Source organism: Varroa destructor, unplaced genomic scaffold, assembly GCF_002443255.2.
Source record: "Varroa destructor unplaced genomic scaffold, Vdes_3.0 BEIS01000004.1, whole genome shotgun sequence".
Taxonomy (NCBI): domain Eukaryota; kingdom Metazoa; phylum Arthropoda; class Arachnida; order Mesostigmata; family Varroidae; genus Varroa; species Varroa destructor.
This window is the reverse complement of record NW_019211457.1, coordinates 27,646,685-27,663,338: the sequence shown is the minus strand read 5'-3', so window position 1 is coordinate 27,663,338 and position 16,654 is coordinate 27,646,685. Positions and strand designations below refer to the sequence as shown.

Sequence of the window (16,654 nt, the reverse complement as noted above, 5' to 3'; positions counted from 1 at the left end):
GCATTGCTTCGACCCACACCGGTCTTTAACGCTTGACAGCGGTCGGTAGCGACTGCAGGCCAGCACGTAGCCTACTTCTTAACTACGGCAAGAAGTAAATTAGGTATATGTCAGAAGTAGATCTTACATTACGTAGAAAGCCGTTGATTTAATCACCATAGACGGACGGTCACAGACAGCAGGTGGAACAACGGTTGTCTACATACGCAGCCTGAGAAATGCACAAAATATTGCACATTTGGATGGGCGAACAAACGGCGACTCGTGCAAATGAACTTTGTCTTCATCGTGGTCAACAACAATAGCTGTTATATCGCAGACGATATACATACGTAGGTTGATAAACATTCCGTCGAAAAATTTTGCCTGATAAGTGTGTTATCATCCTGGTACTTTTGTCAGTGTCTACCGATAATCGAAATAGCGGCCGCCGCATGGATTAGATATAAGCCCAGTCGTCTGTTCGCGTTCTGCGCATTATTAGTTAGTTTTTCTATGTTTAAATTCCTTACATGTAATATAGTCGTCGCCATGCTCGTTTGTCCTAAGCAAAGATGTACCGCATGGATCACGGAACGTAAAGCAGTGCATGGCAGCCAAAAGGCTATTGCCCCACAAAGCTTTGCCGCGAGCGCCATCATCGTTAGAAGAGCAACAGCACTAAAAAGTGTATGACTGAACGAATACAAAAAGTGCATCGTCTACATTACATCGCTACTGAACGACAACGATTTTCTGACACTTAAAATAGAAAATCTAATAATCTAAAATAACACAAGCAAAGAATCACACACTATACATGCAATTGACAGAAGCCTACGTGGCACCGAATATATTACTTAAGCAGGGAACCGTCAAGGGATAAAATCAGTCCGTCGGTGAAATCAGTAAAAAATCGTTCTGTTTGTTTTGAGCCAGTTAGCTTTAGCTAGTCGAAATCAAAATAGTAATTGAATACTCTTACAGAATCAGTTGAGTCCGTCGTTTGAACGCCTGTTCTTGTGATAGCAATAACGGGGACTCACCAGTGTGACCAACGTAATTACGGCTCGATAGCACCGATATCGCAGATTGGTCTAACTGCTAAAACGTGTGTAGCGCGCATCGAGTTGCTCCTTGTATCCTTAGGATCCTGAACAGATCAACGCTGACCGCGCACGCTACGACAGGGGAATGGACATATCCCAGACATACACGAAGCGTTCGTCTAACATCAATAACAATATTAAAATCATGGTCGCCACTTGAAGACATCGGCAAACGTCAAACCCCACCGACAACCCGGATACCCCACCGCTGGCGGCGTCAATCGTTTGTTGAACATAGCCGCATTGCTAATCATGTCGGCAAGACTAATAGCTAGTGATCCGTGTTCTAATTGCAGAGTGTTGAGTGAGCATTGGGGCTAGAGGCCAGTTACCTAGCATAATTCTACCGCATTGCAACACTACAATTATTATAGCTGAATAGGACCGGTAGTTGTTTTTGGCGTCGACTCCGCCAGCCATGATTGAAACACTGCAACAATCAATGTAGTGAATCGACCTATTATATGCGACAACCGAGTCTCCCCGGGTGAAGCCAGCGCTAGGCAGACATAGCCTTTCTAACCACTCTTCGTTTTTTGCCGTGGCTGAAGCAGTTTGTAATCCGAATCCTCATTGCTGTTCTATTGCCCCTCAACACTTTTTGACACGAACGTGCCTTACGTTACCGATCATTTAGCTGGAGAAGTTGGCCGGTGGTAACGGTTCGGCAGGTAGTGCTGACACTATCCTTATGCGTACGCTGTGGTTTTTCGTAGCAGACGGCAGGTTAGGTAGCATGCCCATATTTGCGGGTTTTTCATGCCTGATGATGGCGGTGATGGTGAGCATAGAAAAGGCATGAGAAAGAATGAAATGTCCACATAGAACAGTTCTTGTCGGCATTCTATCGGCTTGTGAAGATTACTATTACAGCCGTCACTATAGCATTTGTCGGCATTTCACGTTCATGCGGGTCCAAACGGAATGGGGAACAATCAAGCGACCGCTGGAACGACGAAACTATTTGGTCTGCCATTGGTCGAAACACAAAGAATTTCGGAAGAATTATCAGCTGTGGCCCACTAATGAGGTGGCTACTTCCGGGTGAGCGAGACCTTCGGGTCGCGTTTACAATGAACCAAGTCGTCACTCAAGTCTCGAAGCAGAGTCTAGAGACGCTGGACATAAGAAGCTCCAGCTCACTTTGATAGCATGATTATTGTAATATGTATATATACCTCGAACACCAGCATATGTGTGGAGAGTAACCACCACCAGTAACGGAAAGAAGCAGAATACGTTCTGGCACTTATTGCGTCCGCAAAATCTATTTAATTACGGTATACATACGTGTGTGTTCCCAATAGCATTTTGACGTCAACGTAATGAGCACGATAGAAGTTCCGCCTTTAAATTTAGATGCTGTGTTGTTACCCTGAGATGTCCTTGAGTACATCGTATGTTTCACGTTCAAGCCACTTTGACGCTTTTGCCAGCACTTAGTTAGAGCTGAGCCAGTTTGAAACGTAAAACGAACCTCAAGGGCTTTCCGCATGCCTGTTCTGGGACCAAGATGCTGGAACCCGTGATTGCCTCGCTTACGTCCCACATGATTGCACATGAAACGCTCTTATGAAGGGAATATCGGGGGATTTATAGAATGTCGGTGCTTCGGAAAATGTATTTTTTCAAACGCCCTTCTCCTACTTTCGCATCAGCAACATGTTTAGGACTTCTAAGGGATCACGGGGCAGGCTTTAGCCATGCGCGGGACTAAGGCCGTTCTCGCAATCAGCTCAAACTAAATATTATTAGAGAAGAACAGTAACCGTGCGGTCTGCAAATAAGACTTAATCGGGGGCATGACACCTATTCTGTATTTTTTTATCTTCTTTTTTAGAACTGCACTGCACGTTAACGCACAGCTAACCGAAGTGTTTAATGTAGACATTTTTCGTCCGATATACGCACAAAATGTACCCTAGCCTTCCTGCTATTTGCAGAAAGACCGCTGTCTAATTACATAGTAATGAGGGCCCGCTACCAGAGAAAAATATTCAACGGGGTCGACGCCTAACCCGTAGCTCGTCTAACAGATCGCGGTTAACTCAGGCTGTTTAGAAGCGTCAATATACAGAGACAGTAACCTTGTTCCTCGTCTAGCAGCCGTACCTGCTCATGCGTTGAGAAAAGAAGGGACACCGCTGTGAGACCAAGAAAAAGTAAGTGGCAGGTGTTCAAGGAAGAACCAAGATTACACGAGCTAACAACCGCGCTCTTAGACTCTTTCCCCAGATTCTATCGCGTCTATCTCTGGCGAATCTTCTTTCTACCTTAGGGAAGTCCTGCGAAAAATTCGAAGCAGAAACACCAACAGCAGCTGACCTTTCTATACCTATTCAATTCGATGGGACTAGCCCGTGATTTTGGGCGCGTACAATCTGTTATCGCTTCTTTCTTCGACTTTTTCCTGGCCAATGAGCCATCGCAAAAATAGCCTGAGCTCTTCACGGTGAAGAAGAGAGTTCAGTAAGTTGCTGAGGCGCCATCCGCTTTGGAGGACGGCTGACTAGTGCCAAAGAGACGGGGGCCATGGGTACAGAAAAGATAGGAAGGAGGTAGCAAAACAGAAAGCACACGAAGGCGAAAAACTAGAAACTTGCCTGGGGAAATGAACGAAACGGGCAGTTTCAGAAGCAGCGCCTCGACGGGGCAGCTTCTCTTGTTTAGGTTCTTTGGGCTATGGAATGACGGTACGAAGAAGGGCGGGGGAAAATCGGAGCTCTTCGCTATAAGACGAAGAATGAGGAAGAAACGATCGAAAGCACATAACAGACCGAGGAGCGACCAGAAAACATACGGTATCCGAGGGGTTCACACACTCGGTCTTTTCACTGCTGTTCTAGTGTGTACCTGAAAGGCCGGTGGGCCGATGGGTCGGGGGTGGATGGCTGGAGCTGTTCTTTAGGCAGGCGCAGCCAGCTAATGCCCGAGTAACCAGCTAGCAGAGTAGGCACTAGGACAAGGGTAGTCTGTCTGCCATGTCATTACTGAGCAGGTCACCAAGACACGGGGGGGGGGGGGGTTGGTCATCGGGTTTTTCTAGTGGCAAAGTCCAAAAAAAGGACGTTAATATTGAGCTTATGCAGCAAGCACCTGAACGACCGACTAGGCAATACAGACGAGTCGTAGGAAGCCGTCGGCTAACAAAAGTAACACAAATACGAATATTCCATTGACGCACCTGCCCTACCAGCTTTTCCTTGTTTTTTTTTTTACTTCTCGTTTCCTCGTCTGCCTGGCTTCGTTCGAAGAATAACAGCAGGTACCAATGTTCTGGCCGGCAGAGAATCTACTACTGTATATTGAGATTAAAATTTTCCGTCACTAGCAAGACGAACAATCATATCATGATCATCGCTGGCTGAATAACATCATGATATATCACGGCATTTCTTCCCATATGCTATTGTTTCCGTTCTAGCTATTGCTACTGCGCTTGTATTACTTCTGTATTTGAGCCAGCTCGCCGTCCGGCGTCTGTCCGTAATACGCTTGTCCCAGCGTCGTGGGCCCACTTACTCTAACTAGAACGGTAAATCCGAAGACGTAAGGCTTCTAATGTCAGCTCGCCAATGGTTAGAAATCTCAGCGGGGACCGCACCGGTTACTCTGGACGACTTGGCTGAACCACTGTCGTCGACGTCACCAGCAGATGTCGCTATAGCTGCAGCTGACGGGGCTGTTATTCTTCTCGGAAAAAAAAGCAGATGACATCGTGCCATAGTCGGTCAACTTCACTCGACCCTCACGTCATCACTGGAGCTCATTGTTTTGTTGTGATTCGTTCATCGTCGAGTCGTGATGAAGTCATGAGTGGCAACTGTCGAAATTACAAGCCAGCGGCAAGAGCAAGCCGGACTGACACTACTTCACGAAGCGTCGGCGAAGTTCGAGCTTATATATATATATATATGTGTCTGTGTGTATAAGAAATTAACGTCGCTACCTCGGGTCGTCCGTGGCGTTCGTGATAGTTTTCGGTTGCTCGGCTACTTTTTATATCCCGCTTTCATTTTAACGCTGATTTTAAACGTTCCCCATAACCAAAAAAGGAGCGGTTACTCTCACTGCGATCTCTGCTTCTTGCGATCCTACAAATGGTTTGTCGCCTGGAAGGGATACCCAAGATTTTCGTGTAACGGTGGTCAGGACTTCCAAGTCTGAAAGCTACGACTGCAGACTGGATTCAAGCGAGGAGCGCACAGCATGAATAGGCGCAACGATCGGTTTAGAAAATAAGCTTCCGAAAAATCATACATTCGGCATAACCATGGGGCGGACAGCCAGTCACTAGCACCATTAAACAGCTCTACACCTAAACGACAAAATAACTAAAACGGTCCCAGTTCGCGAACTGCGTGTTAGAAAAGTCTATTACTGCTTTTTTTTCTTATTTTTCGCCATAACTCTGGCAGTGACACCCAGCATCCAACAACGTCAATCAGACCCCCAGCGCCGCTTCGATGACAACTTGATGCTTTATAGTTACTTCCTTCGGTCGGCATCTTAGCAGGTATTGTCTTTCCTGCCTTTTCCGTTTAGACAAAGGCTCCCGGGGGATTTTTTGTTGTGTCAGAGAAAAGACAGCGATTAGAAAATTGGCTCGCTAATTTTTCCGATCGTCAGACTAACGAACAGCGACACTAGGTCATGACCACTTGCGTGAATTACTGGTTAGCAGAACGTTTGTATCTACTTAATTCGCGTACAAAATAGCGGCATAGCGAGTTTCGGCATAGTGAGGGGACAGAAAACTGGCCAAACCGCGCTTTTTCATTAACCTCGTTGCTCACCCAAAAATTATCTTCTATAACAGTTCATCGTCAATTAAACCTCGCCTGGTCTCAAGCCACATTTATTCACTCGTGCCCTTCCAAAAGGCCTACGATACGACAACAGTCTAGATATGCGATAGGCTTACGTGTAAATTAGTGTCACCTGACAGACGTGGCCATCCAACGAGTTTTGTATCCATTTCCACATGCTGATGTCTTGCATCTGTGTGCATCAGATGCTATGACCAACCAGCGTCCTGTATAGAAAAGCCAGAAACACGGCTACATTCAATCTTCTCCATCTTTTGACAGGCGTCAAGCATCTGATGGGAATCAACGGGATGAGCTAGAGGAGTCAGAGTCACCAAGAACAGCAGTCGCTCATGTCTTTTGCTGCTTATTATTCACTGAATTATTCGTGACTTTTTTCGAAAATGGCCGTACATATGCACACGAAAAATGCACACGAAGGTTGTCTGGCAAGACATATCTAAAATGATATTACGGCTCCTTCAAAGTATTCGTCGAGCGAGAATAACCCGCTATTTTTTCTTCTTCTATATTGCTGATTTCTATAAAGTCTTTGCTGTGATTTCGATGAAATTTTAGATAAACCACTAACTAAACAGCATAGGTAATTTCTATGTAAAATATTGGCTAGTATTTGATGTGCGTACCACAAGCTGAGCTCTTTGTAGACGTTAAGATTCTGACCATTTAAGAAATATACTCCATTTCGACCCTTTTCAAACGATACGTCGAACAGGTCGTTACCGCTCCGCATAGCTCTTCACACTCAGCAATGAACCAATGGATTACCAGTATAGGTTCTGTTTCACAAACAAAAAAGTGCAATATTTTTATTGCCGTCCGTTCGGCGGTTCGAATAGCAAAAACCGTACGATGGCGAGCATAAACAGCAAATTAAGTAAATAAACCGTTATGTAGGTGAACACTCGGCACCTGTATACAAATGCATATCACTGAAATCAGATAGATGGTCTTTGTTGAAACATTGCCGGGAACATTGCTACTGCCGAGGAGAAATCTCCCTCGAAAAGTATCGCTGTCATTACTAAGGCCTGTGGGGAAGCCTAAAGCGAAACGAGATGCCCGAGCCGACAAACAGGCAAGCAAAATAATCAACCCCAAATCGTTGTCGGGAAGGCAGTTGGCATCCCGGGGTTCAGCGGTTTTGTGGTCCCGGCAAATACCACACCTCGAGACTCGCGGCCTACAGTTTCAGCTAATAGTCGGTACAACAAATCGACCCACACGCTTAGAAAGACACCACGGACTCCATGCCTTTTTTCTAACACTGTCCGTCCTAACGTGGCCATAGGCTTCTCTAACTGCACAGACAGCCAAAGGAGTATTTCTTTATATTCATTTGTTGAGGCCTTTCACCAGCTAAGCGGCCTTATGTCAACGTGAGAGTGTGTTAGCGACCAAGGCAACGAGTAGCAACGTTTCTAGACCATAAGGAATTACTTCAGAAAGCTGACTTCCAGCGTGAAACGAAGTGTATGTATGCCCGAATTCGAACACCACCTGGATCTACGTTGAATAAACAAACACGTTATCTACTGTAATATCACGAAAGTAAGGCTATTTCTTTGAATATCATGTAAAGGGAAGAATGGAAGCCAGAATCCTCAACAAAATCCTCGGTTGGATTTTGTTAGGGATCCTGGCTTCCATTCGTTTGAGGCTTGGGCCTGGTTTATCGGCAAATGCTCTGATCGAAGACAGGCGCGTATACTAAATGTTGTGCTTGCCGTTGGCAGCATCGCCATGCATAGCCAGCGACGTGGTTTTGTCTTATAGAAGCAGTAGAAAGACGTGGCCGACGCTTTACTTTGTGCTGTGTGACAAAGAAGGAAAGAAGGAAAAAGACAATTTCTCGAAGCTGCATCCCTAAGCTGACGCCTTCCGAAGCCAGCGATCCGAATGCGACGACAAGACTGAAATCGCCAACGGTTCGGTAAGCCTTTTTAGAGACAATGAGCCATTGCTGCTTGATTGAACGAACAATCGATGACCAACCTCCAATAGCGGTGTTAGCTTGTTTTGACGAAACGGTCGTGTCGAAGACGTGGATCGCTGATTCGGTGACGCGGACCCCCAAGCTTACCGGGACCATGTAACTCTGCACGATACGAACCGTATCGAGAAGCACATGAAATAATAGTAACGGAAAGGTATAGGTAAATGGACAGAAAAGGGAGGAAGGAAAAGCCTGAAATAGTTGAAAGATCAAAAGAAACAAAAGTTAACTCCACAACATATCCCGCGTCGGTGGGCAGGCCGATGGAAGGTAACTGGCCGAAGACTTGACAAGTTAAGGAATAAGATACCAATTACTATGTGTGGTACATTGAACTGAGTATTTGCAGCCGCAATCTTTTTTTGTCACAGCAAAGTTAGTCTAACGGAGACGTTGTTGATAGAGGCGCTTCCTACTAGTCTATTAGTTTACCATACCTGACTGACCACTGTTAATCGGATAAAGTAAAACTCCTATCCAGTAAAAGCAGCCGAGGAGTAGTATCAAGCACTGTCTCGATCGGCTGTTTTCGTTGTTGCTCATTGTTGCTGCTACCGTGACACTGACGTTGTCAACAAGGTTCCTGCGACATGGCCGCTTATGCCGACAAGCCTCGTCACGCACTGCCATGAAAAAAGGCAAGTAAGGTTAACTAAAACAAAAGACGAGGTGATAGGAAAAGAAAAGCAAAGGCAGGATGAGGGAGGTAGGAATGACGACAGCCACTCCACTTCAAGATTAGATCGCGGTCAATTGCAAAAGAGTTTACGAAGACAGGTCGACTACGACAAGAGGCCTGACAGAAAGCGAAGGGCGGGAAGATCAGAATCAGGATGAACCGGGACGGTTAGCCGAACTGAAATAGAAAACTTTTTATTGCATCGATATCGGTTGTAGTGTTTTCCGTGAAGAAGCCCAGTATTATGGCACCTGGTAATAGTTTTGCCACGGCATAGAAATTGATGAAATCAACGAGCGAATAAAACATCACCAATTGAAAAGTAGCGGCAGTAATCCATTGAAGTTCTGCTGTCAAAAAGACAATAAATGGAACAGTTTTACAGGGTTTGTTTTTAGTTATCACCCAAAAAAAAAGACACGATTTGAATCGAATACTTCGACCGTGAACGCCCTCGACCCAGAGGGGGAAGAGGATCGACGATCCGGCTGTGCCGTTCGGGCCAAACGCCTTTCAACACTTGACTCGATCTTCTTCAATAACAAGTTCACAAACGAAGTCAGAAAGAGTGGCATTTAAAAAAAAATCCATTCTAATTTAAAAGCTGACACATGGAATATTTTCTATAAGATTTAAAATGTTTGCTTTGTCCTAAGTAATTCCACAGAAGCTCAGGAAGATGAAGTAAGGTAAAAAGATGGTCATCAACAACAAAACGAGAGTGAACACTGAGGCATTACACGGCTTATGGTCCAGCATGAAATTGAGGTGCGTATGCTTCACTGGCCAGCATTACTCGCAGCGGTGCCATAACTCCACTGGGATCTCCCGCCACGAGTGCGAACTGGCGCAAAAGATGATCTATCGGATGATCATCTTTTAGCGGTCAGATTTGTCGTCTGACAAACTGGTCAGTCGACCGACGGCAACTGCGAATCGTATCGTCTGCCTCGAAAGGAGAGAAGACCCCTCGACGGTGAAGAAGTACCGAAGTAACTTTTTTGATTAAATGGTTCAGATTCGTGGAGCATGACGGCGGCGTTAGCTGCAACGAAGCTGTGTTTATAATCCAACAGCAAAAGAGGAAGTGTTACACGGCTGTGAAGATGTACATAATAAAACCGACTTTGTATATAACAAACAGGGTTGGTTGAAATGCCCTGCTGTCACTTAAATCGCCCGTCATTGACACAAAAACATGCCACGTGACCGCATATCGTTGAAGAACCGTCGGGGGCATCGGTGTAAAGAACGTGCTAATGATCTTCACTTCCGTATACATGTCCACCGTGAAGAACATGCAAACGTGGATCTAAGAAGCGTTATATTATTGCCACGAGTTCGTCACGACCGTGTCTCGCCTCCAACTGACCACCGAGCAGGTCGCTGAGATTGCCTCGGTGTCTCGGATCGAACAGTGGCTTTAGCAATAGACGTAATAGCGGTCATGAAATTAATTGTCAAACAAGTTAAGGTTGCAAGCAAACTTTTGCCCCGAGCCATCAAATGCTCCGTCAAATTGTCACTTTCGTTGTCATCTTCTAAGTGATTCAGACAAGTAACGCGCTTAATTTAATTCTGTAGCATTCACTGTCAAATAGAATAAAGCGTCTCGATCATACTGACAATTATATTCTTCGCTTTTGATCTTTCTCACAACCTATCAACTACTCGAAGCAAACCCTACCAACGAACTATCGTCGATATTATTCAACGTATCGAAATATTTTTTCACTAGCACAGAACAAGAAATAGAAAAAATACTCGTTTAAACACGATCGCTGTGACTACGGTATCGACTTCGACTTCAACGCCGGCTGCTCCTGCAGCTACAATCACGCAAAGATCTCTACTTGGACTTAACTTGCTTCCACATAGACACACATTCACCTCCTCAGGACAAGTAAGCATGCAATCCCAATGCATGGAACACTGGGACACACCTCGCGACGTCAGATCGTCCAACAGGTACAAAGGGGCCAAGGCGTCCTCTCTAAAACCTCTGCGTCCACAAGCGTCTATCGAAGATAACAACGATAATGAACGTTTTATCATCAGTGATGGTTTTCCGGCGTCATCGAAGCGATCGCGCATCCGCCACCTATGTGAAAGCTAACAGCAGGATTGCAATAATAGTGATTTTTTTTAATTTCATACGATGGAATTGAAACTGTGTTTTATTGAAAGGTGGTGAACGATTAAAGGTGGATAGGAAGGGATGACAGGGGAAGACTCGGCAACTCGGCTTGAGCAACGAAACGATGTATAACGAAACTTCGTTGGTCGTGTAACCATCAATAGCAGGATCAGCGTCAGTGGAAGCTGAATCTACAGCAAGAACAGTTGTGCGGCCAACGTTGTTATCACTATGACGACTTTTGCATTTCCACTTCCGAGCACCTTTGGCAGTGGCTTGTTCTCCTCTTCCGATTACCGACTCCTCTGCGGGCTCGCTTCAGCCTTTACTCCTTGCGGCTCTCTTTGGCTTCGTCTTCCTCTCAAAAAAGGCAAAACGAAGAGTAGCACAGATGCCAGCAAAGCAGTCAACCATTTTAGCTGCCCAGAACACCATAATACTGCGACAGCCTGTGCCATCGATGACAACAACAACGCATGGACAGAACCAGAATACAAATGACTTCAGACATTAACCTTACCAACAACAAAAACAACAACAGCAACAGCAGCAGCGGAACGGATCCTGAAGCAAGATCCGTGTTGCCAACCCAACCAGCATTGATAAACCGTACGCTGAGTGAATTGTACATGGCGTCAAGTTAGCGATCTACTGTTAAATCAGGCAGATCTGCCAAATCAGCTGAACTGAATGGCGGGGCCATTACCTTCAAGCGAATGAGTCTATTATAAAATCTCTGCGCGATAAGTCTGGTTTAAAATCTAACTTTTTTTTTCTGCCGATGTCGACGCCATTTTCGTTATACCTTTTGCTGCTGCTGCTGCTTCTGTTGCTGAGAACTCGTGAACAAACAACGGAATCTTAAATCCATGAAAATATCGTCTTCGCCGTAGCAGTAGCAAATCGGCGCTATTGTCGTTTTGTGTGGTAGTGGTACGCAACAGCCTCGAGCTTCGCTAGCGTTATCGGCGAAGACAACAACAAGGATCGACTGTCGCGTATACACAGACACACATAAGATATATTAGTTATTTTGGTTGTCGTCGTCGTTCTGACGGTTCCGGCCGGCAAGGCCTGTCAATGGCAAGCAAGCAAGAAAAGACCTTGCTTATATCGCATTGATAGCTGCAAACCGCCAGCCGCAGAGAGTAGACCGCACATACGCGTCAGCGCCAGTGCTTTTGCTGCTATTAGCATCGCTAATAACCATGTCGATAGTATCAATAGACACAACGCCACATGTAGAATGTATCCTCCCTGGATCTCTGTATGTAGCCGGTGTTTGCGTCTGCTCCAAGCACGAGTGAAATCACAATTACCCGTTCACGCTACCTTGTTTCTATTCTGGCAAATAACCGAAGAGACGGCAGCCTTCGTGCGCCAATAAACATCGTAAACTGGCTAGGACGGCAACAGCAAATGACGAAATTGCAAAATATACCACCCGCCAACAGTTGTTAGCAGCAACAAGTGTCTTTGTAGTTGGGGCTGGTCTGGGCCAGCAGCGTCAGCGATAGAGGCATCAGGCGCGGCTGCGCGAGCTAGCAGCTAAAAAACAGATTTCCTGTGGCTCGATTGTTTCGACTGCGACATTACACCGCGGGCACCTGTAATAATAATAATGCTATTTTAAATTGTACAGAGTTGGAACGGAGACAACGGCGGCCATGGAAAGCGAAGTGGCGACGAAAACCGATAAAACAAACCGCCTCCCAGATGCCCCACTTATATTCCGACGCGATCGGCTCCTCGCATCCGACGGTAGACTGCGAAACGACCAATCCGGAGCCCTCAAGCGCTATGTGGCCTACGGATATCGCTGGTACGATTCCGGATACTTCGACGTTCAAACGTGTTTACATTGCAATTCAGGCAAAACCACTAGTATATATAAATGTATTAGTCCGTATATGACTATACAAACACGTATGCTTTAATAACACACATCGGTTATGTGGTTGATTCTAAGAGCTGTAATACATGGGGGATGGGGGGCAGTAGTAGCGCCTGCGATAACAGAAACCTATCAATAATCCCATTGTTGTTTAGCGAGTGGCCGAGGGAGGCATGGCTAATGGCCAACCAATTCAAACGATTGTAGAAAGAACGCACAGACCCAATGGCTTGAGGTCGTCAACTTTGAGTGACAGCATCGTCATGGCCAACGCCAACCTTGTCACCGCGAACCCCACTGAGCTAAGAGCAGGAAATCAATTCGCAATTGACACAGTGGCACCTGACCGGTTCACGCTATTATCTCTGCTGAGGCCGCCGCTTCTTGAGATTTCGCCGTTGAAACTATTGATATGGAACGAACTGAAGCTGGGATGAAGCCTGAATGCCGTCGATTGGCGGAAGGCGTTCGTGCTGTTTCTACAAAAAAAGACAGACCAACTGTTCTCGCTGCTGCAGTTAACTTCTACGTCTCCGCTAAAAAAAAACAATGGTGAATTGCAAATGTTCCATGATATTAGCAGAGAAAATTAGACAGATTGCATTTACGTCTGTGCCGCCTGTAAAAATCAATAATATAATTGTTCGAATAAAAAATTACGGTAGCCGCGGAAGCTCAGGTCACCTTGCTGCTGTCTAAGCATTCCTGCTTCGGTTTCTGGCAAAAAAAAATACACACATTCGTGCATTTATCAGTAGTATCAAGGATTACATATGTATATAAGTACGGCAACAACTGTACAAAAGCTGCACCTGACGGCACCAGGTGCCCGTACCAAACTTACGCTTTTTTAACTGGACGCACGACTTTTACGCTTGTGGCCACTTGACAACTACGAGGACCATTTTTGTTGTTCGTACGATTGAAATAATTGTTCTTGGCAACCAAATTGTTCTTGGCATGATTACTAAAACAACTATGTATTGTACAGGATAACAGTTAGAACGCGCTCTTCCAGCAGGGGATCAGGTGTCAACTGAAGTCAATGTATTTATCTTAAAAAATGGTAACTGTGGGCGTTACGGGAGCTGTAAAATAGACAAAAACACAACTAGCAAATGATGCCATAAAGTTAGAAAATGGGCATATTATAAAAAGGCCATACATATTCAACATGTGCTTTTACTTATTTTGTGGCAAATCAGTTGGCTTACAACTAGGAACAGTAACAGCGTTTCGTCTGAAATCTAAACGTTCACACTGCTTATTTGTTACTATGACGCTACTTGTTATTGCTAAACGAACATAGGCTATATGTTTTTTTCCCTGTTTATTTGTTCATTGTTGGATACATGCAACGAGCTAACTTCAATGTCACCCACCAGAAGTGTTTTGATTTAGCTTCGCTGTGCGCTAGTTGTCTTTCGACTCTGTTAAATGCTATCCAATGTTTGTTTCTGCCCCCGTCTTGTGCCCATTACTACCATAATAATACACAGTGGTGTCACCGTGTTCGCGGTTGTTTCGCGCAAAAGGTCAGAACCCGACCGCTGCAAACCCATTCACCTCGAAAACGAACTTTTGAGTTTTATGCACTGCGCTTTAACTAAACACTGACTGACTATTCCTATCCCTTTTCCAGCATCGTTACTGGTATTGTCGTCTTCTATCAGTAGGCAGGCAGAAAGAAACAGTGTCGTCTTTGCTCGTTAACAACGTTGCGTGTATATGTATATATATATATATATATATATATATATATATATATATACATATGTAAAATGTCGTCAGTGAACGGTAGGTCTATAAAAGCGTTATCACATTCGGCACCCATTTAATTGAATCTTATCCTTGAATGCTTCTTTAGCATTGATGCTTATCTGTTTGCCAGGGCATGTGCAAACCGAAGCTAAATAAGGAGCGAAACTTTTAGGCTGACCGCACGAAAAGTCCTGGATCAAGCACGCGCCATCTACCAGGCTGGCTAGCGGCCATCTTTTCAACGTCGCGTGTGACGGCCTTGACAGCGGCGGCGACAGATGCATGGACACGGTACAATTTAGTGTTATTTTTTTTATTGTTATACCTATTAGCATTGATTCGCTGGGATGCAAAGAGACAACGATAACGAAAACAATAGAATCGATGGTGGAAGTCATGAAGTTATAGATGAAGTCACAATTCGGCCTGTGTCGAAGGTATATTGTCCTAATCTGTGGAATTTGTAACCGTTCGTCTACATGGTGAGTTCGTGTTGGCTTAGGGTGTGCGGGAAATCATTGAATGATGTTAGCCATGGAGAAATGTCGGTTTTTTCCACCATCGTTCGCGACTACTATAGTAAAAATTGACTCTAACTTACATGATGGCCGCGCTGCTGACAAGGGAAGAATGTTGATCGCATTCAACCGGTATCTAGCTTGCTTTTTCCAAAACTTTATATTTGCCAGCCAGTTTACTGAAGTGCCCATCTGTAGCCAAGAGCGCGACCAGCTAACATTCAATTTAAATATTTACTCCACCGATAATATATTCCACGACTGCTATGGCGGGGAGCGACTCGATGAGTCCAAACCGACTCATCTAAACCTAGGCTATAAAATAGTACTAATATTTTGCTTAACGTAGAAGCTCTATAGCATCTATAGCATTTCAGTTATCGGGAAAAATAAGCCGACAAATCGGTCCAAACACTATTTCATTCCAGCCAATTATCTAATTATACGGAGCTCCAAGCGGTTACCGCCCACACAATACGATATACAATTTCTTGACTTGTGGACAACTGATATCATCGTTTACACCATATACATATATATTATATGTCCACATAGAGTAAGCTCTTTTATAAAAATATGTGATCATTTGCAACACCCAGCCCGTTTCGTATAGGTTTTCGAAATAGTTTGAAGATGACTAAGAAATGACCCGCATCCATGCCTGCTATAACTCTTTGACAACTATTAAATAAAGAAAAAGGAAAAAATACCAAAATAACAAATATTGCGAAACAGCCTCCGTTGTAATATCCGTGCAACTCGTGCTATACACGTACCTGAAAACAAACGGATCGAATACAGAATTATGAGTACTATTACGCTGATTTAGTATGATTTTGATAATGTTATTTTCAGTGATATGATACAGTTCAGTACTATCGCATTTTTCTGTAATTTTTTTTTCTACACATACTCTGTTCGCGTCAAGCACAACCGAACCACCAATAACTTACATTATGTCCCGCAACAACTTCGATCTTGTTAGATAACCGAGTTGTTGTTGAATTTTATATCGGTTATTTTCAACCGATATGATTTAATTAACAGTTCCCAAAACGTGAACAGCTCTGTCCACTGAAATTGTCCGATTCTGCTCTGATCCATTACCGGCGATAGGAAAGAAATGGTTAACTCAACTTTTCAAAAGTTGAGTTTACCGTTCGTTTCTCAGGCTAAGCTTCAGATCTTGAACAGCTCAGTGAGCCCAATCTAAGTTTTTGCATAGACGATACTGGAGAATCGCAAGTGCCCCACTGATATGCACAGGGACATACGAAACTGGTTCTCTGCCTGTACGTTTTTAATAAACAAACGACTACCACAATTTGCTGATTCTGATACGTTTCATACCCACATAATATTTTCCCTCTCCGATATCCCTAACGAAATAAATCGACTTAACATAACCATATATGCACGCATGACAGTTCCGAAGCTAAAGGTGTTCTTTTTTGTTTGTTAGAAGAGGAGAGGTCCTAAGTCTTCGGTGCTAGTCCTCGCTTGAGAAAACGCAAACCGTTGTTCGACTTCTCGCCTCGAATTCTTTCCGCGCCACGAAGTACCCCGATAAAACGTAGAAAACATCATTGAAATAACAGTGTGATTCAAATCAGAGCTCCATCAGTGAAGTTACGATAATACAACCACGTCAGCTAGAACCTGCCCCTTATCAACAATCGAAGAACACTGCCGCACCCAGACCGTTCAGTAGCATCAATATCAATATACATCGTCACAATACAGTTACAACTA

At 44.5% G+C, this 16,654-nt stretch overlaps 1 protein-coding gene across 8 annotated transcripts in view; it reads right to left on the bottom strand.

Annotated features, from left to right (window-relative positions):
• Nucleotides 1-16,654, bottom strand: part of LOC111249101 (neural cell adhesion molecule 1-like) — a 75,809-nt gene that overhangs the window by 42,286 nt on the left and 16,869 nt on the right. For 3 of the 8 annotated variants that reach the window (XM_086988126.1, XM_086988125.1, XM_086988124.1), the window contains exon 2: nucleotides 14,986-15,678. The exons of 3 other annotated variants lie outside the window; for them this stretch is intronic. In XM_086988126.1, coding sequence (XP_086844252.1) covers nucleotides 14,986-15,094 — 109 coding nt within the window. In that variant the 5' untranslated portion in view covers nucleotides 15,095-15,678. The remainder of the gene's footprint in view (nucleotides 1-14,985; nucleotides 15,679-16,654) is intronic. 2 more of the 8 variants (XM_086988129.1, XM_022802471.2) reach the window with 1 other exon arrangement.